At 43.3% G+C, this 26,487-nt stretch overlaps 11 protein-coding genes across 11 annotated transcripts; 5 read left to right on the top strand and 6 right to left on the bottom strand.

The window, feature by feature from the left end:
• Positions 1-3,716: 3,716 nt before the first annotated feature.
• Positions 3,717-5,230, top strand: LOC126561036 (cyclin-dependent kinase 10). Its single transcript, XM_050216985.1, has 5 exons — positions 3,717-3,726; positions 3,797-3,897; positions 3,966-4,038; positions 4,109-4,939; positions 5,009-5,230. Exons 1-5 carry the CDS (start codon positions 3,717-3,719, stop codon positions 5,197-5,199), a joined length of 1,206 nt encoding a protein of 401 aa, XP_050072942.1. The 3' UTR covers positions 5,200-5,230.
• Positions 5,231-5,294: 64 nt separating this feature from the next.
• On the bottom strand, positions 5,295-5,723 carry LOC126563298 (39S ribosomal protein L42, mitochondrial). Its single transcript, XM_050219929.1, has one exon. It carries the CDS (start codon positions 5,682-5,684, stop codon positions 5,295-5,297), a length of 390 nt encoding a protein of 129 aa, XP_050075886.1. The 5' UTR covers positions 5,685-5,723.
• A 136-nt stretch (positions 5,724-5,859) lies between these two features.
• LOC126561701 (conserved oligomeric Golgi complex subunit 5) lies at positions 5,860-8,357 on the top strand. Its single transcript, XM_050218007.1, has 4 exons — positions 5,860-5,915; positions 5,983-7,326; positions 7,401-7,589; positions 7,664-8,357. The coding sequence occupies exons 1-4, from the start codon at positions 5,879-5,881 to the stop codon at positions 8,353-8,355; spliced, it is 2,262 nt and encodes a 753-aa protein (XP_050073964.1). The 5' UTR covers positions 5,860-5,878; the 3' UTR covers positions 8,356-8,357.
• Positions 8,358-9,726: 1,369 nt separating this feature from the next.
• On the bottom strand, positions 9,727-10,179 carry LOC126563410 (uncharacterized). The gene is made up of 3 exons (XM_050220051.1): positions 10,065-10,179; positions 9,823-9,988; positions 9,727-9,754 (listed from the first exon to the last, which is right to left on the bottom strand). The coding sequence occupies exons 1-3, from the start codon at positions 10,177-10,179 to the stop codon at positions 9,727-9,729; spliced, it is 309 nt and encodes a 102-aa protein (XP_050076008.1).
• A 274-nt stretch (positions 10,180-10,453) lies between these two features.
• On the top strand, positions 10,454-11,258 carry LOC126561035 (uncharacterized). Its single transcript, XM_050216984.1, has 2 exons — positions 10,454-10,601; positions 10,663-11,258. Exons 1-2 carry the CDS (start codon positions 10,454-10,456, stop codon positions 11,256-11,258), a joined length of 744 nt encoding a protein of 247 aa, XP_050072941.1.
• A 289-nt stretch (positions 11,259-11,547) lies between these two features.
• On the bottom strand, positions 11,548-12,089 carry LOC126561034 (uncharacterized). The gene is made up of 3 exons (XM_050216983.1): positions 11,957-12,089; positions 11,736-11,883; positions 11,548-11,674 (listed from the first exon to the last, which is right to left on the bottom strand). Exons 1-3 carry the CDS (start codon positions 12,087-12,089, stop codon positions 11,548-11,550), a joined length of 408 nt encoding a protein of 135 aa, XP_050072940.1.
• A 960-nt stretch (positions 12,090-13,049) lies between these two features.
• LOC126561033 (uncharacterized) lies at positions 13,050-13,582 on the bottom strand. The gene is made up of 3 exons (XM_050216982.1): positions 13,471-13,582; positions 13,243-13,390; positions 13,050-13,167 (listed from the first exon to the last, which is right to left on the bottom strand). Exons 1-3 carry the CDS (start codon positions 13,580-13,582, stop codon positions 13,050-13,052), a joined length of 378 nt encoding a protein of 125 aa, XP_050072939.1.
• A 2,225-nt stretch (positions 13,583-15,807) lies between these two features.
• Positions 15,808-16,535, bottom strand: LOC126562991 (uncharacterized). Its single transcript, XM_050219597.1, has 2 exons — positions 16,391-16,535; positions 15,808-16,325 (listed from the first exon to the last, which is right to left on the bottom strand). The coding sequence occupies exons 1-2, from the start codon at positions 16,533-16,535 to the stop codon at positions 15,808-15,810; spliced, it is 663 nt and encodes a 220-aa protein (XP_050075554.1).
• A 1,623-nt stretch (positions 16,536-18,158) lies between these two features.
• On the top strand, positions 18,159-19,417 carry LOC126562604 (uncharacterized). Its single transcript, XM_050219152.1, has 4 exons — positions 18,159-18,297; positions 18,384-18,828; positions 18,898-19,041; positions 19,108-19,417. Exons 1-4 carry the CDS (start codon positions 18,159-18,161, stop codon positions 19,415-19,417), a joined length of 1,038 nt encoding a protein of 345 aa, XP_050075109.1.
• A 262-nt stretch (positions 19,418-19,679) lies between these two features.
• Positions 19,680-23,534, bottom strand: LOC126563531 (nodal modulator 1). Its single transcript, XM_050220177.1, has 3 exons — positions 23,365-23,534; positions 22,710-23,265; positions 19,680-22,638 (listed from the first exon to the last, which is right to left on the bottom strand). Exons 1-3 carry the CDS (start codon positions 23,499-23,501, stop codon positions 19,705-19,707), a joined length of 3,627 nt encoding a protein of 1,208 aa, XP_050076134.1. The 5' UTR covers positions 23,502-23,534; the 3' UTR covers positions 19,680-19,704.
• A 423-nt stretch (positions 23,535-23,957) lies between these two features.
• LOC126562380 (actin-related protein 6) lies at positions 23,958-25,445 on the top strand. The gene is made up of 3 exons (XM_050218884.1): positions 23,958-24,067; positions 24,146-25,159; positions 25,287-25,445. Exons 1-3 carry the CDS (start codon positions 23,988-23,990, stop codon positions 25,414-25,416), a joined length of 1,224 nt encoding a protein of 407 aa, XP_050074841.1. The 5' UTR covers positions 23,958-23,987; the 3' UTR covers positions 25,417-25,445.
• The last annotated feature ends 1,042 nt before the right edge of the window (positions 25,446-26,487 follow it).

The raw sequence follows: 26,487 nt of genomic DNA, 5'->3' as shown, positions 1-26,487 counted from the left end.
CTATCGGAACGGTTTAGTAATGTTCTACCTAACCACCTAACAAAATTTTCCAGGAAATGCTTCCATTCCAGGAACTCCTTTCGAATGTAATACATCATACGTACCGTAACGTACCTCATTGTTTTGTTGCTTTAGTTCCACATTTACATACGCGCTACCAAGCCATTTATCTTTCTCCTAAAAACCATTTCCATAATCAAAGTGTTACTTACCGTGTGCTTAAAGCATGTAGAGAAAACTGTTGCTTGAAGGGTGTCATTTACACACCACCTTCCGTTTTCATTTCTCCAACGGCTCCAACGTCCACAACTTTTGCGCTAATGATATGAAATTTCGCATGCACAGTTGGAGAGCTCTTGGTAGCTTTCCTAACCTGTTCCTGTTCCCTCGTGCTATTCTGAAAAACAGTGTGTGAAATAATGTGGTTTTTAGCATTCGGGGTCACGTTCTTAATTACCGTCTTCGGGAGTTAGCACCACCAAATGGCTGTACCACTGCGAGAACTGGGACGCCCATTACTAATAGGGAGGTCTCTCGACGAGGTGGACCATCGTGCCATCGCTAATGTGCATAATGTCGCATACATAAATTGTCCTGTTTCTAACTTAACGCTTAACGGGCATGTTCTACACCGATCTAAAGCAATCACTGCTGAGAGGGTAAGAAATTCACATTAAATAAGCGAATATTACTATTCGTGTCTATTTAACTTGAATGGGACGGTTAATGCAATCATCTTTCACTCGTACGTACATTTTCCCAGCATCGCACAAGGAAACGCTAGGTGGGTGACCTAATTCAAATAAACCCTCCAACACCCGGTGTACGTGACCGCAATCGTACGGGTATGAATAATCCTAATCCGGTGGGCTTACCATTATAAAGAGCTCGAACTATTCATGCCGAGCACTCAGAATGGCCGAAGATATTCGAAGCGCTGTTAGCCATTTTCGAAAACCCACTTTCTAAAGACGGCTCAAGCAAAATCGAACGTGTCGCCAATGGCAGAAAGTGCCCCGGAAAGTGCTAGGAAAGATGTCACGAGCATCAGCATATTAATAACCACATTAGAGCAACATGGAGTACGCATCCGAATTAATGGTTCGGTTCCGGTATCCGATCCGGGCATCCGGGTGTGAATGCTATGTTCGACCACACGCTTTGCACTGTTTCGGTTATGCTGCGCACGGGAAATCGTTTAACGGTTGGCATAAAATGTTCCTTAAACTTTTTGGCACTCGATAACGATCGAATGGATGACATTTGAATGAATTACACATTATGAGGTTCAAGGGTTAGGTTTCTTCAGTGAGTGATTTGCACCGCTGTATGCTTGTGCAAGAGAAAAAAGAAAAGTTTCTATTTAACTGTTGCTGGCATTTCGTTATGTGAGAGGTTAGTTTATTGTTTTACGTTATTTGAATGTGCATTATTTTTATTACTCGACGAAGGCCCTTTTGAGGAGCATTTTGTAGCTTACGAGATGGATAATAGGTTGTGACCATTTTTATATCAGATTTTCAAACAGCTGTTTTCGATACTTTTATTTTTCCAATGTTTGGTAGAATGTTTATCATAATTTTAACTGTTAATAACAATTTTGTTTTCACAATTTCAGTTTTATGGTACATAGAGTCATTAGAATACGAATACAGAATCAACGAAAAATATTTAAATTATATAACAATTATTATTGTATTTTGTACTCTCTGAATATTAAAAGATTTTATTTATGCATTAGAGTAAAGTACTGGGCGCCTCCAGCAATGCATTCACAAATTGATTTTACATTCTGCGGTCGAATAATTTCAATCCATATAAAATGGATTGAAACAATTTTTTTACAATAACAAACAATCTTAAACGCATCATTCAATTAAATCAGTAAATTAAATTTTCATTAAATCATTCAATCATCAAATTACTCCTGAGTGCAACAAGTACTTCACGATTCGACTGGTATCAATTTAATTCAATTACAAATTAGCACTCGTGATATATGCTGCAATTTCACACTTCATCGACTTCCTGTTAATATTTGTGGTATTGTAACAAGATTTCAAGGTGAGAGAATTCGTGCCCTTCTGATAGACTTCACTTTAATTATCATTGATCCATTGCTTTCCATCAAATAAACAATCAATATTATTCACAAAATGGCGTACCGTTAATTTGATTTGCAAGCTAATGGTGACATTTTTCCTCGTAATAAATATTGACCTAAGCTATCGATTCATTTCACTAATGCGCTCAACATACAGCAATCCGTCAGCGAATCAACAAAAACAACTCTCAACAAACCCGAACCTCCTTCCCAGTTTCATTTCCCGGAAAAAGTGTCCCGCTTTCCACTGATCCACCCGAAGCTCGCACCATACACACACACACAATAGGTGCAGGTATCACATCGAACACTAAACCAATCACTGTAAAGACTTGAGGCTAAATTTTAGTGCCGCGTGTGTCGTGTTTTGCCACCGTGTTCAATACACTTATAGATTCGTAGAAGATTTTGATCCGCTTTTTAGGACCAAAGGTGATACGTAAAAGGATCCGGAACAGGGGCGGAATTTTGTACTAATAAAAAGAACATGGATCCTTTTTTCTTGCTATGGTCCCGGAATACCAGGAAGAGATGGTAAACAAACATTTGTAGCTGTCCCTTGAATGAAACGGAACCCATCAGATGGTGACAAAGGGGCGATGTCACGTGCTGCGCGACGCCTCAGTTGACGCTCCGTAGCCAAACAAACAACATTCAATGATCCGAGGATTAGTGAGGAAAATCAGTTTGCTTGAAAGGTATCCAACAAACTTCCAGCCTAGCAACACTACAGAGCTAGGCGTAATATACAGCAAACAGGGGAAGCAAAAAAAAAAGAAGACAGCTTTTGATATGCCACTTCTTTAGTCTCGAAAGGTTCGGTTTCATGGTCGCTGAGAGGGAAAACATTTTCACTGGGAAAAATACATTTCCAAGCTAATTCCAGTTTGCTTAGGAGCGAACCTTTTTGCTAACCCTTCAGTAGTATGTTTGGACCGTAAATTTTATGTTTAATTTCTTTTGATGCTTCCTGGCAAACTCTCTATGGTAGGTTTAGTGACTGTTTCAAAATGGGGGGCTTGAATGGCCATATGGAATAGCTGCCATGCGAACCATATGGCGACAGGGACACGAGAACGTTCATCATCTCCGCATGGGGTTCCTTTGTTAATATCGCTCTACAATATTACCTAGGAATGAGAAAATTTTCTCTCCCAAGCTACTTCTAAACATTTTCAGTTTAATATTGCGTTAATTTATCCACAAAAACCAATCCTTTTGATAATCTGTTCTCAAATAATTTGAATATTTTACACACGTACGCAGCCAAATTCAAAGCGGTGTTGTGCAGCCATTGCACAGTAGTGTCTGTCGTACAAAAGTATGGTATTCTTAAAAAATCAGAAAATTAAATCTGTGAGTCTTTCTACTAATCCATGAATTAAAAGACAAATTATTTAAAGTTTTTACTAATTTCACTTAAAATTCTTTAACTTTTTACTAAAAAATAAAAAGCTAAAAACGTCTTACACATCCCAGTGTGATTCGGGAGAAACGTCAAGCGAGATGTGAATGTTTTGTTTATTCGTTTGTTTTGTTCTGGATAGCCGGCTTGGGAGGGAAAAAAAGATATTAAATAGATAGGAAAATCCCCAAAAAACTATACTATATCATGGCTTCAGGTTTGTGCATATGTTGTAGATATTAAATTAAAACTCATTTTATGAGTTTCGCTTGTTTTCTCGCCCACAGATTATGCCGATTACCGGGATCCGAATCGACCTGTGCAACGCAAAGGGATGCTGATGAATTTTCGCACGAAAGGGTATGTGGAAATTCGTCCACAAGATGTCGTAAGTTGAGCCGGGATTCACTTTATACACTTGAAAATGGAATACTCATCGAATCTTCTTCATTTAAGTATGGAAAGTGTCGTTACGTATCATCCTTCCAGAAATTGAATCGTGTCGGGGAAGGCACATACGGAATTGTGTGTAAGTTGCTTGGTTCTCAACGGACCCAAGTGAAGCTTTTCAATTGATCCTTCCTTTTCGCCATCCGCAGTTCGGGCTCGTGATACCAACACAAATGAAATTGTAGCCCTCAAGAAGGTTCGCATCGATCAGGACATATTCAAGGATGGATTCCCAATCAGCGGTTTGCGCGAGATACAGATTCTCAAAAATTGTAACCATGATAACATCGTCCGTCTAAAGGAGGTTGTGGTGGGCAACAGTCTCGAAAGCATTTTCCTCGTAATGGAGTTTTGTGAGCAGGATCTTGCCTCTCTGCTCGATAACATGGAAACACCGTTCACGGAATCGCAGGTCAAATGCATCATCATACAGCTGCTGAAAGGTTTAAAGTATCTGCACTCGAAGTACATCATACACCGAGATCTGAAGGTATCAAACCTGTTGCTTACGGATACGGGTTGCCTGAAGATAGCCGATTTCGGTTTGGCACGCTATGTAAATGACTCCACCAAACCGATGACACCAGGGCTGGTGACACTCTGGTACCGACCACCGGAACTGCTTTTTGGTGCCAAAACACAAACCACCGCTGTAGATATGTGGGCAACGGGATGTATTTTAGGTGAACTGTTGATTCACAAACCGCTCCTTCCTGGGACGAGTGAAATTTCCCAAATTGAACACATCATTAATCTGCTCGGCACACCGACGGTGGCTATTTGGCCCGAGTTCGATAGTTTGCCGCTGGTACAAAACTTCACGCTCAGAGAGCAACCGTACAACAATCTGAAAAGCAGATTTCCCTTTCTTTCGGCGAGTGGGTACGAGCTGCTTAACAATTTGTTCATGTACAATCCGGCCTGTCGGGCATCGGCAAGGCATTGTCTTCTAAGCACATATCTGGTGGAACCACCGCTTCGTAAGTTATGAAAAGGCGTTTTCATTAGTGAAAAGTAAAATAATAATTGAGAGTTCTCCATCCTTTCAGCGTGTGATCCCAACCTGATGCCAACGTTTCCTCATCATCGGGATATGAAGAAAACCACTCCAAACAAACCGGAAGAACCGCGCAAACGCACCAGTGCCCTTTCGAACAACAAGGCCCCTTTCGACGGAAGCCAACCACCAACTATTTCGGACTTGCTAGGCTCTCTGATTAAGAAACGACGCTTCGACTAGTGTGAATGAGAATACATTTTACAAACAAATGCTTTGCTTTTATTGCAAAATTACTAACACGGTACTTGAAGCTTGAAAAACGGAGACCACCAACACTACAGGTATGGCCGATCCATGGGTGTCTTTTTCGCCCGCTTATCGCGCGCCCTCGGGAACCATCGGTGTTTCGTTGTGAAGGTAATTTTGCTTAGCTCCTGGCGTACAAATTCGGGATGCTTCGCTTTCAGCGCTCCCCGGCTACTGTTGATTATGTCATCTCGTACCAGATTGGCGGTCGGTTCCGGTGCAGTTAGATCAATCGGTTTGCTGAACTCGTACGGGAAGTCTGGTTTGGGATGGAACGCCACAAAACAGTTGCCACCTTCAGCCACGGACACCTTTTGCACCAAGTCTTGCGGATTTCCACGAGCGACCTGAACGTTTTCGTACTGTTTTAGGGTAACGAAATGATTTGCTCGTCGAAAAATACGGCCCAGGAACGCCATGGTACAAGATTTGTTGACAAATGTGGTTTTTGGTTTGGAGAAACGTCAATCCATGGAAGTGTTGCCAAACGGGTCGAATCGTTCAGATGGTTTTGGCAGTTGTTCCGTGTTTTCATGTAAACAAACGAAAGAGAAATAGTTCACGTCATCGGATTTTGTGGTTGCAATAAAGTATTTGTTAAATTTATCCAAAAATGACCGACGAATTGTGTGATAAGATTGAAACTGATGGTACTTTAACCTCCTTAGTAGTTTTTTCATCATATCTGAACCTATTCATCCGTCGTTCTTCTTCCAGAGTTTTACAAAAACTTCCTTGCGGATAAGCCCAGCCCCGAGCTCCAGCTAACCGTGGCCATCAGTGATCAAATCACCAAACTATCCGAAGGTATCGAACAACTTTCCAGCGCTCTACAAAAGCAAGTCCGCGAACAGTACGGTGCGCTACTATCGCAGGCCAAACATGCCGGTACACTGAACGCATCGATTGAATCCATTTCGAGTCACATCGAAACCCTTCGCTTCGGTGCCGAACGTTTACGCCGGCAGATAACCGTTCCGTACGATGTTCTGGAAACACAAACCAAGGTGCTGGGACGACTACACGAAGCATCTCACGTGCTGCGCCAATGTGCCCGTTTCCTGCAGGTTCACAAACAGCTAGACAGTACGACCGATCTGGCCGAACAGGCTAGCATCGTGAACGAGCTGGAAGGTCTGATGGAAGATGTGGATCTGACAAAAATTGATTTTCTTCGTGAAGAAATAGGCACCGTGAAGAAAGCCAAACAGCGACTGCTGAAGCTAGCGAATCGCGATCTTTTCGAAGGCATCCTTAAAAACAAACCCGATCAGGTCGGTGTTTGTGTACGCATTTTTCACAATTTGAAGATTTTACCCAAGTGCCTTACCAATGTGCTGGAAACGTTCAGTAACTATCTGAAGGATGCAATAAAGGAATCCTTCGCCGGGACGGATGTGGCCAAGCTGCGCAAAACGGGTTTCTCATCACCCGCCAAAGAACGGCATGAATCACGCCAGCTGAAAGCCCCCGGTAAAGCACCGACCCTTACCAATTCATCCAACTTCCGCACGAAACTGTGGCAAGCACTGGAATGGTTGTTCCTGGACGAAATGTATGGCCACTGCACGCAAGTACTATTTTTGCAAAAATGTCTACTCGAGCTTCCTCTCGGCGATGACTACATACTGGCAAAAGAGTTCGATCGCAAGTTTTGGACCAATCTCGAGAAACAGCTGGTGGCCTCATTCAAATCGGCTCAATCCCACGTGATGCAAACACTTCAGCAGGGTCTGCCAAAACTGCTTTCGCTTGCCCGTGGTTTAGAAACGAAAATTGATCAACATTTTACGTTCGGCGAGAAAGTGTTTGGTTCCCTCGAGGCGGGTTATCTGGAAAAGTGTGCCAACAACTTTAAAGTCGCACTGGCGGATATAGATTTTCCGAACCAGGAAGTCATCGATGGATTGGTACGGGTCGCATCGACCGAGCTTAATGCGGCCATCGTTGATCCGCGCCTGATCGGTCTAGTGACGGGTGTACTGTGTGTGTCGAACAAGGATCTTTGGAACAAAATCGAACGCAACGTTAAGCTCGGTTCCGAAACACAGCAAGTGTTTGGTGAGTAAAATTATAGAAATGTTATTAAGCTTTCTCATTGTGATGAAAATTGTATCGTTTATTTTCCTTTTCAGACAACCCAAATGTATCACAGTCGCAGAACATAACCCTGGCAAATATTATCTTCTACCATCACGAATCAATCAACCGGTTGGTGCAGAATTTGGGAACGAAATTTGCCTCACTGGAAGCATCGAAAAGTTTAACATCAAGTCTTGTGGAAGGGAAAACGATAACGATGGCGATCCTACAACCCCTGATCGGTAAAACAGATCTCCTTAAACTATATTTGACGATAAGCAATTAAAAATATTTTTTAATAATGTCCTTTTACCAGCATCCATCCATTCCGCGGTGAACGTCATCCTGCTCTCGATGCACCGTGAGCCGGGATTAAACTCGAACAACATTTCCACCGCCGGCCCTTCACTGTACATGAAAGAACTGCAGGACTTTATCGTTCGCTCCTGGAACACTCACATCCTACCATTTAACGATCGCCCAATGATCGAAGAAGCTGGCCGTAATCTAGCCGTTCGTTGCATTGAATTGTTCGTACAAAACTTAGCCACCATACGACCGATTTCAATGCCGGGCAGACAACGACTCAAAGCCGACTGTCACCATCTCGAGAGTGCACTGAAACCGATCGTACCGGACCTTTCCTCGTTGGGCAAAAGCTTCCGTTTGCTTCGAGCAATCGCTACACTGTTTACGGCTACCCCACAGGAGCTGGTTGAGCATACGGCCGAGGAGGGTGGTGTAGTACCGCCGTACATTGTGCTGTTTATGCTTTTCGGACACGCCGGTAATGATATGGCAAGCCCGCACGTTACAGCCGGCTGGGGCAATGAGAAGCTGCTGCAGTGGTTGGAAAGTCATTCCGCGGAAAGAGAACGATTGGAGCTAATTACGGGAGCGCTACAGAAGTATCGCACCGTGATTCGGCAGAAGAACATAACGCAGTACGATCCCGTGTATCCGATCGTGACGAACTACCTGGAGAATGTTGTTAAACATTTGCATTAAGTAAGGGTCAGCGTATGCACGAAGTGTATGATAAGGTAGATATTGAATAAAGTATGTTATATTACTACAGTTAACTCCATAAATAAAATTGTACTGGCCGTAAAATCAGTTATATGCCTTGAGTTTTCAGACCTCAATTTTTGAGCTCTAAATACCAAGACAAAACAACCTGGTCCTTGGTTTTCATCAACAGCTTGTATTACATTTTACGGGTTCTCAAAGCAGTTGTTGTCCAGCATCTGTAACACTTCAGTGATGTTCTCACTTTTTCCAGAAGGATGAACATGAGAATCATTATGAGCAATGATAAGAAATTTACTCATTATATTAATCTCTTGGTATTAAGAGACCCATGGCGGAGTGAGATGAGGTCCTGCCATCTTGTAGTCAATGATCCTCCTAGAACTAATTCATGTAAGTTAGGTACGAAGCTTCTTGGACAAGGTCTGATGTACGAGACCCCAAATACTGGCCCGCGTAGTGAGGAGACAACGGCGCCGGACCCAGGGTTCCAATCCCATCCGTACCGTTACCTCGTAGTGAGAACTGACTATCCAACCACGTGGTTCATCAGCAAGTATTGTAGGCCATTAGATGGCCGGCGTGACCGGGGCGCGACCTTCTATGTCGTTAAGCCAAGCAGAAGAAAATGCCTTAAATTAATTCCTTAGCACTAATGAATACGTTATTTTATTCCGTCAACGATTCCTGTAATGTATGAAGAGGTATGTAAAGTAACTCAGCTTGCCGATCATCCGAAAACAACCGTTCAGAAGACTTCGTCCGGGTCACGGCAAGTGCATAAATAAGGTACGTCTTGAGAAATATCCACATTTTTGCGATTATAGCTGCAATCACGAAAAATTCGAAGCCGGTAATGTGAGCAAAAAAGCCTGTAAAAAGGAAACAGAATTTCACTTTAAATCATCCTTCGTTGCCAAGGGTTTAAGGTTTTTTTCTTACCGATATCGTTAAAATAATCTTCAGATCTTCCTACTGATACAAGAGCGGTAGTGTTTAATCCCTCATCTACTCTAATGCCATAACAGTGGCTTACGAAGAACACTATGAGCAATCCCGGCAACATCTCGAAACACTGTTGAACAGCACAAGGAATGGAAAGGAACTGATCTTCATCTGATCCAGCCATAACAAGAAAGCTACAGCATCCGGAATCTTATGCTTCGTGTAATGTACGCGAGAGACTTGTGATAATTGCTTTGCACCTAGGGAAAGGTGCCAACTGTTGTACGCAATTGGAAAAAAAGCCGCGTCATACGACAAATAAATAAGTTTATTTTTATTTCGTTTAAATAAGTACATTTAAATGGTTCAGTCTCTTGTTCAGTTTGGTGCTCGATTCTTTCCATTTTAACCCCAGTTTGTAAACGATGTGTGTCTGGAAGAGGCAAAACACAGTGTTATTCCCTCACTTCTGTTGAAATCGATAATCACCGGAATACTTACCCCCAGCCAGTATGATCCGGGACGGAGTAAATCTCCGGTAGTTGTGGTTCCGATCGCTGATAAACGATCGCCTGCATGATTGTGCTGAAGTAGGTAATGAACAAAATCCAAGCAATCACCTTTGCCTTAATGGCCATCGTTACGGGAAACGTCCAGAATCGATACCCTGGTGCGACAAGAGAATCACGTTAATAAACCCTAACTCGCCGCAAACGCTTACCAATCCCATCCGGGAACATTACACATTTCATCGTAATATTTATCGGAGCGTGCTGTAAGCGCTGTGTCCTCACTACTACCCCGTACCAGTACGACCGTCAGCATCAAAAGCGCTAGTTTCATCACTTTACCCATCATCCTATTGCCCGCACCAAACACACCACGGAACAAACCCGAGCCAACTGCCAGCCCGTCACATATATACCGTTCCGCGCTCAGCGTTATGTCCGTGTACTTTCAAAGGAAATTGAAAGTGTCCCGTCCTCCAATTAGCACTAGCAATTAGGAAGGCATGTGTAGTCGTGCAGTGTGCAGAGCTGGCCGCGGATGGAAATACTTATAAAACCTTAGCGCGGCCGGCTCAGACGTTTGATTGTCGGTTACGTGTCGGTTGTGATAACATCAGGGAAAAATGGCTGCCGAAAGAACGATACTAGTACTACTGGTGGTTGTGTTGGGAGTAATAGTTGAAGTTCAAAGTTCACCGTTACTAGAAAAGGAAAACGAGAATGATACGGAAGTAGCATCAGGAAGACAGCGAGGGCCTTTCCATTCTGCAGGTAGTACATTATCAGCTATGACCTTATTTCAAAATATAGTAAACGGCTCTCTTGTCTTCAGTTTACCCATTCGGATGGGGATGGGGCATTGCTGCGTTTGTGATAGCGATCGTGAAGGGTGCGTTCTGGCTCGGTATCATCATGATCTGGGCATTCTTTAAAGGATTCCCAGCCAAGCATGGCTGTGCACCGATTATTTTGCGAGAGTCCGTACCGTACTACCACGATCACCATCACGATCATCATGAGGAAATTATTTGGGACAAACCACCACACCGTAGGCGTTCGATCCGAGAAGCGGTACAACCGGGCGAAGAGTCCGATCTACTACTTACCGACATGATGACGGATTTGGCGTTTAGTTTTCTCGGTGTACATACGACCGATTGCCGGAAGCGGTTTGTGTGTGAGGTAGACGTGAGGGCTAAGAGTGACTTTCTGCTGAAGCTTGGTACGCGTATGTTAGGGGTAGATATCTTCCGGAAGTACCGATCGCCGGATGATGTTTCGGCTGAAAGCATTGAACAGTGTGGCGAGTTGTATCGGATGTGTAAGGCGCAAGGAAGCTCAATTACGATGAACGTGTTTGAGGGACAAATGCAAGGATCGATTGATGAGTATGATGACGCTGAAGGGAACCAGGACCAACAACTATAAGTAGAGGAAAGATAGAATAGTTCTATTTATGAAATTCTTATTTATTTTAAACTTAAGAAAATAAAATATTCAAATGAAAAATTATGCAAATGTCTCTAAATGATTATTCGTTGGGCGTATTTAATTGTATTGTATTTTATATGGTATCAAAGCTTTGCGAAGATTAGATTATAATATATTTAAAAAAAATTTAATGGCTTATGTTATAAGCATAAGCAACAGGACGATTTTACGAATACAAACATACGAATTTTTTATTCAAAAACCATATTTTATTTTAATTTAAATTCTATTGTCTCTTTTCTCCAAATTTTGCTACAGCTTGTTCAATTTTGTCAGTCCAATATAGTATCTCATCGTTACTGGTTCCGGTGTCCTTTACATCCCACATCCCAGCATTGAAGCCTCTAAAGTGACTAAATAGAAAATAATAATGTAAAAGGTATTGCAAGACTATCACTGTAGAATCAAACTCACTAGACAGGCGTATCGTGATCGATATACGTTGGACTGTTACTCCAGGACAGATTGCGAAAGACAAACAGTAGCATCAAACCGGCAAAAATGGCACCCAGCTTCAGGAACCCCCAAACGTACGCTGCACTAACCCAGTGTAAAGGCCATACTACAAAGATTATTATGAAGATTATTAGTTGGAGAAAAGTCCAGACGAGTCCTGTAGAACAATAAAAACTCACGTATTTCAAATTTAGGATAATGTGGATGACGGCGACGAACGCGCTGTGCCGTACAGAGCTCTATTAAAACTAGCACTAGCAAACAAATAGCTACTAAACGCCACCATCTTATCGATAATACACTTGCTGGCATGTTGGTCAAAAAGGATACTAAAACTTAGATACTGTTGAACTTGAATTTAAAAAGGAAACGGAAACAGTTCTACCAGCGGAAACGGAAAGACTGTTTATGCATTCGGATGGCGAAAAACATGTCAATATCATGCGCACGAGCACCCTTACGGTGTGGCGGCTGTGTGAAAAGGGTGATAAATGATCGTGATCAATTCACGCCAATGCTCGAACGAATGTGAAAGAAAGTGCAGTGATGATTACTTCCGGTGGTTGTTGACCGGAAGTGTAGCATCAAATTCGTAGCTTGTTTTTGCTTTCGTTATCGTCACGATCTGTCTGATGCACTTAATTGAGTGTTTGATGACGATTGATTGTGTAAAAGCCTTATTTTTACAGTTAAAAGTAGAAAATGTTTGGATAGGGATGACGCATTCATATAGTGGAAGCGACGACGATGAGTAAGACCAAGACAAGACCTGGATATTAATCATACCCAGGATCGACCCTCTCTAGAACTGACTATGAGGCATCGAACAATCTAAAAAGTCAAGAAGGTCGTGCATAATATTTTTAAATCTTGTTTAAGTGCACGTTAACTCGATGAACAGGAGCGAATCGTTGCAAAAGAAAACAAAGCAAATGCTTAGGACTAAGAGGTACCGAAGAAAGTTCGTACAAGAAGGTTTTTCTTATATGCCTAGAGGCTTCAAACATTTAGGACTGAATATCCAGTTACAAGTTAAATAATACAAGGAAAGCCAGACCTTTTATTTCAATTTGAGTTAGTGAAATTTACATCCCAATACAATATAAACACTATGAATGATATATTATACCTCTTTTAAATGAAATGAGTTATTAAACTCATTTCAATAAATTTAAAAATTATTTAAATAATTTCTTTTTGCACCTTCGTTCTACAATAAATAACTAAAAACTAATTAAATAAATTCCTCATGCTGCATACTGTGCACTCAATTCATCGTCTTAGCAAATCAGCCAAGGCATCTATTCGATCATTCCAGTAAAGACTCGCGTCTCTTCTGTCTCTCCGTCCGAATAGATCATGTTCCGCCAAGTCCAACGAACGATGATGACTTTTAGAATAAAAAAAGGTTAAAAAGAGAATTATGTATCCGATAACTTACATTTGAATGGCCACTTTTACTCACTAAAATTCCGGTCCACTTTCGACCACAATCGACTGCCGTTGGGTGTTCCATTTTTTGGCAAATAGTAGCAGTAGAAGAACACCCAAGATAAAACCCAGCTTAACGATGTACCAAATGTAGAGTGCTACTGTCCATCCAGTAGGAGTATCTGTTAAGATAAAGACCATTATTATTAGTACGTCCTACTTACAATCCTTTCAGTGTGAGTTTTTCACGTATGATCCTTACATATTCCGTAACTATACTTTAGTGGTTCCACATGGTGATGATGGTGCCGGCGTGCGGACACACTACCGACGACAAGCAACAAACCGATCACTAGCATAGCCCGTAACGCCATCGTCGATGTTACCGGCAAAAGAGCTTTTCAATAACTGAGGCTGATCGAGGCGGTGGGAGATCCTTACACCGATGCACTTGAACTTCTGTTCGTTTGAGGAAAAGTAGGGAAGAGCATATTTAGTGATCACGTGCTAATTGTTTTCAGTATTACGGATAACAGGGAGGGAGTACCCAGAAGTGGCGAGTGTGGCGAAGAAGAAATATAAAACATGCGGACTAGAAAAAATGGAATCAAATATCCCGAACTCAACTGAAAAGACGTGTTTTTTGTTTTAACAAATATATATTCATCATCAAATCATGAAGTTAATCCTTGCAACAAAATTAGGAATGGAATACATTTTCGGTTTTATAGTAATCCTACATTAACTTGACTTTATAATTTACAAAAAATAATTATTATGATAACTATCTATATCTAAGTTGATTGTTTAATAATCTTTCTTTTAAATCTCGCCATATCGCAGCCTCGTTATACGTGCCCGATCTCGATCTCCATTGAGTTTCCGCTTCTCTCTGCCGTACCAGTGCGAGATGAATTAAAAGAAACGTTTTAAAGAATATCACTATATAGTACGTAAACGCTGCAAGTGCTGCTGCATGTGATCCAAATACCATTGCCGGAAATCCTGATAAAACGAAAAATTAACAATTCAATCAAACTTTTTGGGTCCGTTTTTAAACTATCCTGATACAATTCTGGTATCTTACCATACTCATTAAACCCATGATAACCTCGATCATGAGCAATGGCTAGTTCGGTGGTATTAAAGTCTTCCGCGGTGTCATTATTTGCACAGGATAAGGTCGCCAAACAACCAAACAGTAGAGAAATTACAAACATGATCGACTTCTTGCACCATCCGTCGGTGATCGTTCACTGATAAGGATAGTTGTAGAGGTAGCAGTCACCAAACAACTATCCCCACTCCAATATGTTGATGAAAGTGTATTACTCCCTCCAACAAAAATCTCCACATAGAGTGATTTTCTGTTTACTTAAGCTTTCACAGAGCTATACAGCTCTTCTGCTGTATGTTTGGGACAGTTCCTTATCGATCGTTTTCCTGATATCACCCTCACAAAGCTTTACAATGTACAGCAAGAGATTAGTATTTCTTATCTTACTGGTTCATACAAGCATTACTTTAGCGGGTGAATTGAATAGAACTGCAGTAGAAGCTAGAAGACACTCTAGTCGTAAGTAGAAAAAAAAAGAAAACTGACCCTAAATATAAGACTATAAAATTTCAACATCATTTTCAGCCTACCCATATGCCTGGCGCTGGTGGATTGCACACAGCATATTGTTGATCATTAAGGGAGGCTTTTGGCTGTCAGTGTTTATAATCGTGGTGCTGTTTAAGGCATTTCCGGCCAAGCACGGCTGCAGTTTACCCATCATACTGGAAGAGCCAGTAGTGTACGATCATCACGATCTGCATTCCGATTGGGCGTCACGAAAGGTTCATCTTGGTAATTCACTCTCAGACTGGCAACTTTATTGGAAAGATAAAATTGAAGCAAAAATAGATAAATTGCTTTGGGATAGCGGTGATGTTTCTTTCGGCTAAACATAATACAATAAAAAGAAATATAATTACAAGGTCTAATGAACACGTGTCGGATATAATAGCTAAGAAGCGTTATTTCAATTCAAGAATAATCTCAATGCTTTTTGACTTAAGTCACGCGATCATACGTTGTGTACGATATACGCTTGCATTGCAAAAGTGCTCGGCACTTTGCATTTAACCTCAGTCGGAAGTGGTTTGTTGGGAGAAATGTACTTTAAATTGTACCTCTTTGCAGTACTAGTGGCTTTAGGTGTAGCTAACTGTAAGAATATTACCATCACTGCTGTTGAATCAAACACAACGGACATTCAAACAACGACACATAATCGCCCAGTAAAACATCGAACAACGAAACTTTTTGGTATGGTAAAACTGAACTAAATATAAAATAAAAGTAAATAAGAGTAACGGTAATAATTTATTCGCAGATGTAATAACTGTCCTTCAATCCTTGTTCGTGTTTATTTACGTCACCCATATATGGCTGTTTTTTAAAGTGGTCATACTCGCCGCAATAGTGAGCCCTACTCTAACAAAAATGTACTTTAATACTACGCCGTATACTTGACCGCTGTTGCAGCTTTAAAGTAAATAAATATTAAATAAAATTAGCACCTATGTTACATACATAAATATCTTGAATTTTCTACCGTGGCCATCTCCAATCATCGCTTTCTGCTGGCCCATTAATTGATCCTAATCGCCCCACATCATCCCTTATCTTATGCAGCTGACAATTGTAGTGCTTGCTGCACTCAGATGAACTTTTCACGGAAATTTTAGGCCGATAGGCACGAAACACTTCACAGCCCGAGTCTTGCAAAACTCTCCAAATTTCTGGCACACGCTTGCCTTCGAGATAAAGTTCACACACGATACGCCTCCGACATGTATCATCATTGATGTCTAGTTTGTCAAATATCAGCTCTGCCATGTCGTTGTTGCCACTTGTTGCATTCATCCGAACGTCTCTACGCTTACGACGACGACCCCAACCAAATCCGGGAGGTTGTTGAACGTATTGACTACTCTTATCAAACACACTCGAACCATTCCACTTGGTCCAGTAGTACCCATCGCCGAACACGTGCATCGCCACCAGAAGAATCCAGATCTTGAGCTTTATGGCAACGACCGTCCAAAGATCACTAAACCATGGCCACCCTAGGGGAAGTAAATTGTTCCTGTACTTACTGCAAAGTCCCATCAATATTTCTCCAATTACTTACAGTATCGGAATATGTCTTCGTAGTGATCGTACCGGGCTTCAACCTCAGATTTACTTGTAGAATTAGAACGTCCTTCAGGTTCTCCAACCACTTCCCACACCGTTAGGATAAGCACACAGGCAACACCTGAAGCAAATAGCTCCATCTTCTGACCGTGAATGGGTAGGAAATGATTATGATTCAACATCGGAACAACTTCCGACTGGTCTTTCTCATCTTTCTCTAAAAGCGCAATACCCGTCATCGCGTTATGTGCTAAATGTCTCAAGTTGAACGAAAGTACCTATTTCCACTTCCGCTGGGTATCATCCTTGCCCGTACTGCTGTACGATTGTCACAACAAAACGTTAGGGCATCATTAGCACCAGGCGGGTTAGTGTTCGTGCCTCGAGATCAGAGTGCATTTCTGCGAAAGTGGTGCACATTCACTTTCATTTCAGCACTCTGTTGACACTTTCGGATCGATGTTTTCTAATGGAAGATGGGGTTCTTCTTCCAGTATTGTGTAGGAAAAATCACACACGCATCATGTTTAGCACCTTATGTAACGTAGAAAATGATCACGGTTACCGGAATTCCGGGACAACCAGAGAGAACGGGATGCGTCTCTTGCGTAACAGGTTGCGAAAAAGAGTTCTTTAATTTTCGCTTTAGTTTTTTCGAAAGGTCAACTTCAGTGCGCAGTTTCTTTATCGTAATCGCGAGAACTGAATAAAATCTCTCTATGCCGTTTTAGTTAACTGTCTATCCAGTACAAAGACTGTTTGTCTCCATAATCTGGTTGTGTTTGATGCTTTCTTCGTGGTTTAAAACGATCTTCTAGATCACGCCGGCCATCGAATGGCATACTAGGTAAGTGCTGGGTATGGTTGGACTGGCAACGACCCAGTCAAATTTATCCAGACATCAGGGACTTTCAGAATTCCGATAAAACTTTAACATCATCATGATTAAATAAATGACTTAGTAGATCATATTAAGGAAAGTATGGCTAAAAGTGTTAGCTAAACCAGAAATTCAGAAATAGAAAATAATCCAAACCGGACCAGACCGGTTAAATTGAAACCATCTGAAATGGTAGACACCAACCAACTTAATCAGTAACTTAAAACAAAGATTCCTTTGAATGGAGATAGTGTGCCACATCCATCGATGCACTTCGTTACACCAGAACTATGTTTGGGAATTCTCAGCTGATCCATATTTCAACCACAAACATCAACAACCTGTTGTTTGCCCATCTTGAGAACCTACTCCAATATGGTTTAAATTTGGATCGTGCTCCACTCATTTCCACCACCCTGTCGGAAGGAAGAAAGTGAGTTTCGTGTTGCCTTTTTCTTTTAGTCCGAGCGCGCCACCGTGCCGCGCCTCTGCGCCCAACCGGAACAAAAAATCTCCCTATTGAATTAGCTTCAATTATTATGGTCATCTTTTGTGAGGGGAACGAGGGTGCGCGACATTTTGTGACTCGAATGGATTGAAATCGGTGGAAAAGAAACTTTAACGAACGTATAAAACGTAGTGTACTCTTGGTTTAGTGTTCGCATTCGAGTTACATCCGTGTGCCAGAAAGGAGGTGTAACATTGCCTGTTTGCTAGGGTCTGTAGTTAGGTGAAGTGCCTCAAAAGTTTATATCTAGTGCGATTTTTGCGTGTGACAAAAAGGTGGTTGCCGTGTGTGTGTTTAGCTTAAAAGGATCAGCCACTCGTATCGGTTCGTTCTTGTGTTTTTGTGCGCGGGAAGTGAAGTACACGGACGACAATAATGTCTTTCCTCAAGCAATTGCTATTAATGGCAGCAATGTTGGTGTTGGTGGCCGCCCAAGACCTTGCCGAAACAAGCACCAAGTCGATCGATGAAGGTCGGCGAAGAAAGCGATTCTCAAAGTTCTTCTTTAAAGCCCGTAAGTTAGGCAGCCTAGCAAATGTTAGTGTAACTTGTGTGAAAATCAAACAGTGACTTACCTGCCATTTTTTCCACCACAACTAGTCGGTCCCATCATGTCTACCCTCACGACAGTGGTACTGGTGAAGGCAAAGATTGTACTGGTGGCCCTTTTTTTTGCTGGAATTTACTTCTTTGGGCACAAAATATTTCCGGGTGGATTTTTCGGACCGTCCATCATTAGCGAAACACCACCGCCGTTCATCGAATCCAGCCCTTACACCGGGTATCATGCGGGAGGACACGAGATCATCTCCAGCTATCCAGGACCGGAACCATTCTCCAGCTATGAACCTCCGTCGAGTGGCTATGGTTCTCCGTCGACGAGTTATTTGCCCCCCTCGAACGCTTACTTACCTCCAACGTCAAGTTCGGCGTCATCGTACTCATCGTACTCCAAGCTCGCCGGAAGTCGCCGAAAGCGTGATGTGGAGGGACGACAGTCAACAGGCGGAAGTGAATCTAATGAAGATGATCTGGAAGAGAATGAGTATGATTATAAGACTTGAAGAATAAGCTTTACTCAAATGTACTTAACATTTGCTGCATCTACTTACAGAATGTACTGGACTGACACACTAACCGATATGACGTTCCGCTTCTTGGGAGTCAATCGGCGTGTCTGCCGAAAGCGTTTTGTCTGCGAGTTTGATTTCCAGGCAAGAAGGAATCCAATTCTCCTTTTCGTCACACGTGCCATTGGGTAAGTATCCTAGACATTCCGTTTTTTCGAATGTTTCATCATTTCCTTACTCTTTCCTTTTTCTAGGCGGGATGTATTCCACAACTATCGTGACGCTGCTGATGAGAAGGCAATCAGCTACAAAGACTGTGGCCGTATTTACGAGGACTGCAAAGTTCCGAAGAGGAAAAAGTTTGCCCGACGTCCGGTTCGTCCGTTAGCGGCACAACAGTTCCCATCACCGGCAGATACAAGCAGTTACGATAATATGGAAGAGAATGAAATTGACTCAACTGGATCCGTGCTGGAAACTACAACGATGCCTTCAATTAATCCTAGCCGAAGCAAGTTGATATTGCTGCCCAAGAACAGTAATAATCGCTTCCGACGAAATTAATCATCGATCGATCCTAAGCGTTTATGTAAACGTTGTACATAAGACTAAGCTATTTATTTATTTATTGCAGCTTAAAACGACAATAAATTGAATGAGAACTAAATTTTCATTTTACTACTACACCACACACCATACGACGTCGTTTATTTCCCGAAAGACTTTGTTCGACAACACCATCTTCCCATTACAATTTCTTTACGATGAGTCTAGTTTTTTAGGTGCCGCATATCCCCTTTCTACCGATCGTTGTATCTGGCTTCTCCTTCTCTTCCTGCTCGCCACTATTTCTAGGAAACTTTTTTGGTTTTCTTCTTCTTCATGCCATCAATGGTTGAGGCCAGAGCATCAATATCGCGCGTATCGATGGGTCCGGCATCATTCTTAAGCTCCTTGCCCGTAGGTCGTCGGTTCATCGCACCACCAGCGAGGTTTCCTACCTTAGCCCAAGCAATTCCCAGCAGCTCAAAGGCAAGCTCCTGCTTAAAGAACACAAAGCCAATGATCGCAATCAGTACGATTGCGGACAGTGAACTTTGGTTCAGATCACCTTCGGCGGTTCGCAGTTCCGGCTCGAACGGTAACTCCGCATAAAAGCTACTCGTATTGGCCACGAACGACACCGACGATAAGCTGTACCGGTAATTCTTCTCAGACAGCGAGGAAGTCAGCTCGATATGATAGCTCTTTCCATCGAAAGGAATGCGAGGGAAAAATACCATAATTCCCGGATTAATCTTCGATTTTGGATTCAGCGGTGATTCGATACGTTGCGTGTGAACCGGTGAATCGCTTCCCTTTTTGTACAGTGCAATCTTTAGCGTTTTGTAGTGATCGTTCTGTGATGCCACAACACGCACCGTTACATCGACGAACGCGAGCGGACTAATGGCGATCAGATTCACATCACGTGTGTCGGCCTTCTCAATCGAAACGACCCGTTCGCGTGGGATGGAACGATCAACAGCAGCCGTTGGTCCTGCACCGGTACGTACCCGCACTCGATACTGACAACCGGGTGTAAGGCCTCGGATACGATACTGACCGTTAAATTCGCTCGTCGCTTCCTCCAGGACATTACCGCACGTTTCGTCCGTTACCGCTTCGACCGCCACATTGGCGAACGGTTCCCCGTTCAGTGAGGTGATTGAACCGAAAATAGAAAACTGTGTCCGCTTGCCGACAAGCTCCTCCTGGACGGTGGCACCTTCCTGTACCTTAATAAGCTTCGAGTTTGGTCGGAACTCGTACTCTTTCATCATCGCCCGCAGATAATATTCGCTGGGCGATAGGGAATGGAACTTAATCGTACCATCGTCGCCGGTGACCAAATTTTTACGATAACTTTCCGCACCGGACAGTGATAAAAGTACGCCCGGCAGTCGATTTCCAGCGTCATCCTTTACCGTGACGATGATTTCGCAAAGTTTGTGACCGCTGAATGAGTTGCTCGATCGGTCAAAATCGGAGAACACGTACGATTCCTTCTCGGCCGATAGCTCCACGGTGAGGGAAGGATCGATCGGACCAAACCGGAACTCACCCCGTTCGTTCGTTAGCGTAATCTGAGATGCAAGATCCGCATTTTTCGGGAAGGTTAACGTTATGGTAGCATCCTTTACAGGTGGCTCGGTACGACCGTTAATCAGCAATCCCTTCGTAGCTTTTAGCTTGGTAGAAACATCCGTACAATCGCTCCCACCCGTTACAACGAGCTGGGTAGGGTTGAACAGCATAATTTCGCTTTGTGGTACAAGCGTAATCCGTTCGCCGTGTTGGAGATAAAATTCCTTTCGATACAGGTATCCTCCATCGGTACGAGTGTCCGATAGTTCGAGATCAACAAAATCTTCAGCTGTTTCCCCATCTCGCAGTACCTTCACCCGATAACTTTCCTTTTCTTCCGCTACCAGCGACACCAGATTACGGTGACTCTTAGCATTGACCGAGATGGGCCCAGCGCTGGTGGTAGTGAATTCGGTTGGTGTCGTTTCCTCAAACCGATGGCATCCGCTTAAACGCATTCCGTACGTACCGGCTCGTTTCACGCAGAACATATTCATGCCAGCGGTCAATACGATCTCTTCCTCCTTGGAGGCCGCGTTTGCTTCCTTCTCTGCCGGACGAGTATCCTTCCAGCGGTAAGCCATGGTTGCACCGTGACTCGAAAGGATCGAAACAATGTATCCCGTCTGCACAAAGTCCGGTACCGTTTCCTTGGCAGTTTTGATGTTGATTTTAACCGTATTGGACTGCCAGCATAATTTCGAACTTGGGACACTTACTTCGTAGCTACCGGGCAGGACATTCTGGAACGTGTACACACCCGCATCGGAAACAGCGACGTTTACGGGCTGACCAACTGCCTTTCCATTACCATCAAGGGCTTGCAGTGTAACGGCAAGATCGCCACACGATTCACGCGTTGCCAGACAACGGACTTCACCCTTTACTGTGGCACGAAGCTGCGAAAATACGATTCCCTCTACCGGTTCCGAGTAATTAACCTCGATCGTTTGTGTAACGGGGAAGAACTGGATGCCGCTCGCGTGCTCCTCATCGCTTGTTAGTACCTGCACCGTGTATTGACCGTTTTCAAGGAACGTACACCACTCGCCGGTACCTTCGCGACTGGTCACCTCCACCATCATGGTGGATGCTTGTTTTGTGATCGCAACACGATGCGCTTTCTTCGAAATGACCTGTCCGCACACTTTAAATCCAGACACGAGCACATCCGGCAGGGAAGGATTGGCCAGCGATACCTTTACGATGTGATCCTTAAACTGTAGATCGTCCGCCTGGACCTGTATTGTGTACGTGCCGGGTTGAATGTTTTCCAGCGTGTAGGTACCATCCTTTCCGGTAACGGCGATTTCACGACCGTTCAGTTTAACTCGTGCACCAACAACACTTGCCCCATTGGGTGAGCGCAAAACGCGTCCCGATACGCTGAATCCTGTTACCTCGAAGTGTTCCCTCACCCGGACACCATCGCTACCAACCACCAGCTCAACCGCTTCCGGGCGTATATGGAATTTGATCTTGCTGTCGCTAAAATGGGGCCGAATTAGATACTTCCCCCGGGACACGCCCGGAAATAGATAGGTTCCGGTGTTTTTGTTTGGTGTAGTAAAGCAGATGGGGTTCGATTCGTACACTGTGTTAGCGTTGTTTACGACGGATGGAATGTCAGCTGAAGCACACTTTACCAGTGGTTTTTGCTGCAAAAAGAGGAAAAAAGTACATTTTAAAATTTAGCTTATTTCAAAATAAGGGATTGTGCTTGGCTTACGTCTTTGGCGCTGTACAGCAGCAAGCCAACGTTTGCAAACGGTTGTCCATCGCTGAAAACGCTACCCTCTACATCGAAGCCCGAAACGACGAGTGATCCGGCAGGAATCTCTGTATTTCCCGATGCAACGGTCACCTTGTACTCTGGTGCCACAAAGTGCCACTTCGCATGCTGCACCTTCACCACATATCGGCCCGGTTTGATCGGTGTGAACGAAAACACACCATTTCCGTTCGTGACCGTTTGGCCGATTTTACTACCATCCTCCGCTACCAGCTCTACTCGCACATTTCGTGCCCCCGCGTCTGCCACACCGTGAAACTCAACGCGGCCTGTAATTCCGAACCCTTTGAAAAGGAAATTCACATCCTTTCCAAGGCTACACTTATCTGTCTGGCCGTCGAATTTGATCTCTACCTGTTCCGGTTCGAAGCTCCAACCGGGTGGTGGTATCACCTTCAACACATACAAGCCCTTATCGTACACCGGGATGAAGTAGTACCCGTTCGATGGTGAACATTCGGTTTTGATTTTTAAGCTGCCCTGTGCTGTGAACCTTTTGTGGGAAGGAGAACGGTAAATGCCATTTAGAAAAGAGGTCACCGGAACGCGTGTCCAACGCGTTAATTAAATTAACCACAATAGGAAAACTTACAGTCCGACCTCCACTTTACTCAGATCGAGCTCGGAATTAACGTTTTTCACGAAGCCACCGCAACCGAAAACTTCATCGGCTTTGCAGTAGGCGAACAGCAGCACTAACGCTAATCCCAACACCGCAGAACGTACCATTTTCTGCGGATGTTTTATCTAATAAAATGGGATGAAAATGTATCGAAGATCCCGGTGCTGCCAGCAGAAAATCGTACTTTTTTCCCTCAACGGAGCGAAGAGAATTATCAGGGTACGAATTGACAGAAGTAGTGTGATGTGGTTGTCATGTGTTTGTCAACTCACATGTGAGAGCAGTGTTGCCAGATTGCAATGAAGTGGACAGGAATTATTTGAATTTATTGGAATATTTAGAATTGATTTTGTAAAGAAAACTTAATAAAAAGTGGTATAAATAGTTTGTTAGTATTTTGTTAGCAAATGAAAATGATGAAATTTCCACCGTAAAACTAATATTCAAGCTTCCATCTGCATCTTCTCGATGCTCCACAGTGCGTGTGTACGTAAATTTTGTTTGTCACCGTATTGAAGCATCAACAAAACAAATGCCGGCTGTGGGTTTGTTGTTTACCTACAGTAGACTAAAGCGAATTAAGTTAACATAAAATGGGAGATAATAGTGCATTCGTGCTAGATAATGGTGCATTTTATGCAAAACTCGGCTTGTCCGATGCACCGGAACCAAAGTAAGTAACAATCAACTGTCCAGTGAATGGATTCTATTTCATTTCTGCTCCATCGTGCAATGCTCCTTTCTTTTTCAGAACCATTCTCAACTGCATCACAAAAGCTAAATCGGAAAGAAGGCGACCATTCATCGGTAACCAGATAGAAGAGTGCCGCGACGCATCGGGACTGTTCTACATTCTCTGCTTTCAGCGGGGCTACCTAGTGAACTGGGACGTACAGAAAACGGTTTGGGACTATCTGTTCAGTCCCGATTGTTGTCCGGTGCAGTTTTCCGAAACACCTCTACTCATCACCGAGCCACTGTTTAATTTCGGCTCGATCCAGGAGGCTATGCTAGAAATCCTATACGAAGAATACGACTGTGATGCCGTATGTAAGTCGACCGCGATAGATTTAGCTGCCTTTAACTATACGCACACCTTCGACACGTCGGCCGACGAACGGAAAAGGCCACTCGCCTGTGTGGTGGTAGAGATGGGCTTCAGCTTTACCCATATCGTCCCGTTCGTGAAGGGTAGCAAGGTGAAGGAAGCGATCCGACGTATCGACATTGGTGGCAAGGTGCTGACGAACCATCTGAAGGAAATCATCTCCTACCGGCAACTGAACGTGATGGATGAATCGTACGTGATCAATCAGGTGAAGGAGGATAGTTGCTTTGTGTCACAGAATTTTAACGAAGATATGAGGATAGCGCGGAAGCGATTCCCCGACAATACAATCGTACGGGAATATGTGCTGCCAGATTATACACAGATTCGGCGTGGATTTTTACGCAACCCGAATGATTCGGCCGGCGGTACGGATGGTGCAGATGAGCTGCAAACGGTTAGATTGGGTAACGAGCGGTTCGTTATACCAGAGATACTGTTCCACCCGTCGGATGTGGGAATACAGCAGATGGGCGTGCCGGAAGCGATAGTGGACGCAATCAATCTATGCCCGGAGGAGACACGACCACATCTATTTGCAAACATTGTAGTGTGTGGAGGGTGTGCCCTGTTTCCAGGGATGCAGCCGCGTGTGGAACGGGACGTACGTGCACTGGCACCGGATGAGTATGACGTTAAAGTAACGGTACCGGACAAGTAAGTTTTTCGCGGGTCTTCAACCTTTATTTCAACGACCACCTACTCGGGATTGTTTTGCCTTTCTATTTTTCAAAAACACGTTAAACAATGGAGCTTCATGGGTCTTTTTTTCTTGGGCTTGCAGTCCTATCACATACGCGTGGCATGGTGGGAAAAAGTATTCACAATCGCTTAGCTTCCTAAAATCATGCATGAGCCGGAACCAGTACGAGGAGTACGGCACCAAGCATCTGGTCGAGAAGTACGAAAGCTAGCGGCGGAAGAAAACGAAAAGTCGCAAACAGGAGGAAGACGATGTATCAGGTAAACTGAATTTTACTTTATTACATTCCTACCGTTACATACAAAAAAAAAAAAAACACGCATCGTCCTCTCGCCAGCGCTCGTTACATCATGAGAACAGAAAGTAACATGCCTAGAGAATGGTGTGTGTAATTATTAATATTATAGTGTAGTGTGTGGTGAATTGTTTCTAATTTCTGCATTTTGGTTTTATGCTCTAACAAACACATGCATTCCCCATCTACCCCGGGCGCGGGACAAGCAGGCTAGCGCATTCCGCTTGTCCAACTGGGCACGACGATCCGAGAAGACGAGCAGGCGGGTTGTCCAGTATTGACGCTACAGCTGACTGGGGAGGGGAGCATATACAGTGAACTCTGTATCTCTTATCTGCAATCTCTCTAAATCTTATTCGAACATCCTGGACAGTTCCTTCATTTTCAATGCATTTTTGTCTTTAATTTGGAAAACCTCTCTAATTCACATATGGTGTTATTCTCTAATCTGCAATTTCTTTCGCAATTCGCAATGCAATTTCGAAATTTCTTAAAGTTGTAGCAGCCTGTACAAGAGTTTTAAAGAAACGATTTTATACAATTAAAATGAAGATAATAGTTATTTTATAAAAACAATCGCTTAACTGTGACTTGTGGTTAAAGAACTGTGGAAAAGTTGTTAGTTGGCTGTAATTTGAAAAACCGCCTATCGAATACTCTCGATAAATTGTAGATTAGAGAGAGAGAGAGTTAACTGTAATGCGGCACGGAGGACGGGCACGATGCGGCACGATTTTTTACACTCAACACACGTTAACACGGGTAGCCCCGGATTCGGGTAGCACGTTTAGAGACAAATTCAAATGCACAACACCCATACACACTTTGTCTAAGCAAGCATCTCCTGGATGGTATCTGTCCATATGTGTTTGTGTACCAGAAATACGAAACTCTCTTTTTTATATCAAAATAACCCTGTCGCTTACGATGAACATTATTTATCAGGATGGAAAATATGAGAATCGGTTCCGAACATAGAATATATAA

This window comes from Anopheles maculipalpis, chromosome 3RL, assembly GCF_943734695.1.
Source record: "Anopheles maculipalpis chromosome 3RL, idAnoMacuDA_375_x, whole genome shotgun sequence".
In the NCBI taxonomy this organism is placed as follows: Eukaryota; Metazoa; Arthropoda; class Insecta; order Diptera; family Culicidae; genus Anopheles; species Anopheles maculipalpis.
This window is presented reverse-complemented; position numbering and strand designations above follow the sequence as displayed.

Coding starts and splice junctions, on each gene's coding strand:
- LOC126562991 (XM_050219597.1), bottom strand. CDS start 16,535: ATGGAGCTATTTGCTTCAGGTGTTGCCTGTGTGCTTATCCTAACGGTG. Junction 16,326..16,390: donor CGAAGACATATTCCGATACT/GTAAGTAATTGG, acceptor TACTTCCCCTAG/GGTGGCCATGGTTTAGTGAT.
- LOC126563531 (XM_050220177.1), bottom strand. CDS start 23,501: ATGGTACGTTCTGCGGTGTTGGGATTAGCGTTAGTGCTGCTGTTCGCC. Junction 23,266..23,364: donor AGTAAAGTGGAGGTCGGACT/GTAAGTTTTCCT, acceptor TTCCCACAAAAG/GTTCACAGCACAGGGCAGCT. Junction 22,639..22,709: donor TGCTGTACAGCGCCAAAGAC/GTAAGCCAAGCA, acceptor CTCTTTTTGCAG/CAAAAACCACTGGTAAAGTG.
- LOC126563298 (XM_050219929.1), bottom strand. CDS start 5,684: ATGGCGTTCCTGGGCCGTATTTTTCGACGAGCAAATCATTTCGTTACC.
- LOC126561701 (XM_050218007.1), top strand. CDS start 5,879: ATGACCGACGAATTGTGTGATAAGATTGAAACTGATG. Junction 5,916..5,982: donor TGATAAGATTGAAACTGATG/GTACTTTAACCT, acceptor TTCTTCTTCCAG/AGTTTTACAAAAACTTCCTT. Junction 7,327..7,400: donor CGAAACACAGCAAGTGTTTG/GTGAGTAAAATT, acceptor TTTCCTTTTCAG/ACAACCCAAATGTATCACAG.
- LOC126562604 (XM_050219152.1), top strand. CDS start 18,159: ATGTCTTTCCTCAAGCAATTGCTATTAATGGCAGCAATGTTGGTGTTG. Junction 18,298..18,383: donor AAAGTTCTTCTTTAAAGCCC/GTAAGTTAGGCA, acceptor CACCACAACTAG/TCGGTCCCATCATGTCTACC. Junction 19,042..19,107: donor TTCGTCACACGTGCCATTGG/GTAAGTATCCTA, acceptor TCCTTTTTCTAG/GCGGGATGTATTCCACAACT.
- LOC126561034 (XM_050216983.1), bottom strand. CDS start 12,089: ATGCCAGCAAGTGTATTATCGATAAGATGGTGGCGTTTAGTAGCTATT. Junction 11,884..11,956: donor TTATCCTAAATTTGAAATAC/GTGAGTTTTTAT, acceptor TAATCTTTGTAG/TATGGCCTTTACACTGGGTT. Junction 11,675..11,735: donor GATCACGATACGCCTGTCTA/GTGAGTTTGATT, acceptor TTTTCTATTTAG/TCACTTTAGAGGCTTCAATG.
- LOC126561036 (XM_050216985.1), top strand. Junction 3,898..3,965: donor AAATTCGTCCACAAGATGTC/GTAAGTTGAGCC, acceptor TCTTCATTTAAG/TATGGAAAGTGTCGTTACGT. Junction 4,940..5,008: donor TCTGGTGGAACCACCGCTTC/GTAAGTTATGAA, acceptor CCATCCTTTCAG/CGTGTGATCCCAACCTGATG.
- LOC126563410 (XM_050220051.1), bottom strand. CDS start 10,179: ATGATGGGTAAAGTGATGAAACTAGCGCTTTTGATGCTGACGGTCGTA. Junction 9,989..10,064: donor TAAATATTACGATGAAATGT/GTAATGTTCCCG, acceptor TTGTCGCACCAG/GGTATCGATTCTGGACGTTT. Junction 9,755..9,822: donor CCGGATCATACTGGCTGGGG/GTAAGTATTCCG, acceptor TGCCTCTTCCAG/ACACACATCGTTTACAAACT.
- LOC126561035 (XM_050216984.1), top strand. CDS start 10,454: ATGGCTGCCGAAAGAACGATACTAGTACTACTGGTGGTTGTGTTGGGA. Junction 10,602..10,662: donor AGGGCCTTTCCATTCTGCAG/GTAGTACATTAT, acceptor TCTTGTCTTCAG/TTTACCCATTCGGATGGGGA.
- LOC126561033 (XM_050216982.1), bottom strand. CDS start 13,582: ATGGCGTTACGGGCTATGCTAGTGATCGGTTTGTTGCTTGTCGTCGGT. Junction 13,391..13,470: donor AAAGTATAGTTACGGAATAT/GTAAGGATCATA, acceptor TTATCTTAACAG/ATACTCCTACTGGATGGACA. Junction 13,168..13,242: donor GAAAGTGGACCGGAATTTTA/GTGAGTAAAAGT, acceptor TTATTCTAAAAG/TCATCATCGTTCGTTGGACT.
- LOC126562380 (XM_050218884.1), top strand. CDS start 23,988: ATGGGAGATAATAGTGCATTCGTGCTAGATAATGGTGCATTTTATGCA. Junction 24,068..24,145: donor TCCGATGCACCGGAACCAAA/GTAAGTAACAAT, acceptor TTTCTTTTTCAG/AACCATTCTCAACTGCATCA. Junction 25,160..25,286: donor AAAGTAACGGTACCGGACAA/GTAAGTTTTTCG, acceptor TTGGGCTTGCAG/TCCTATCACATACGCGTGGC.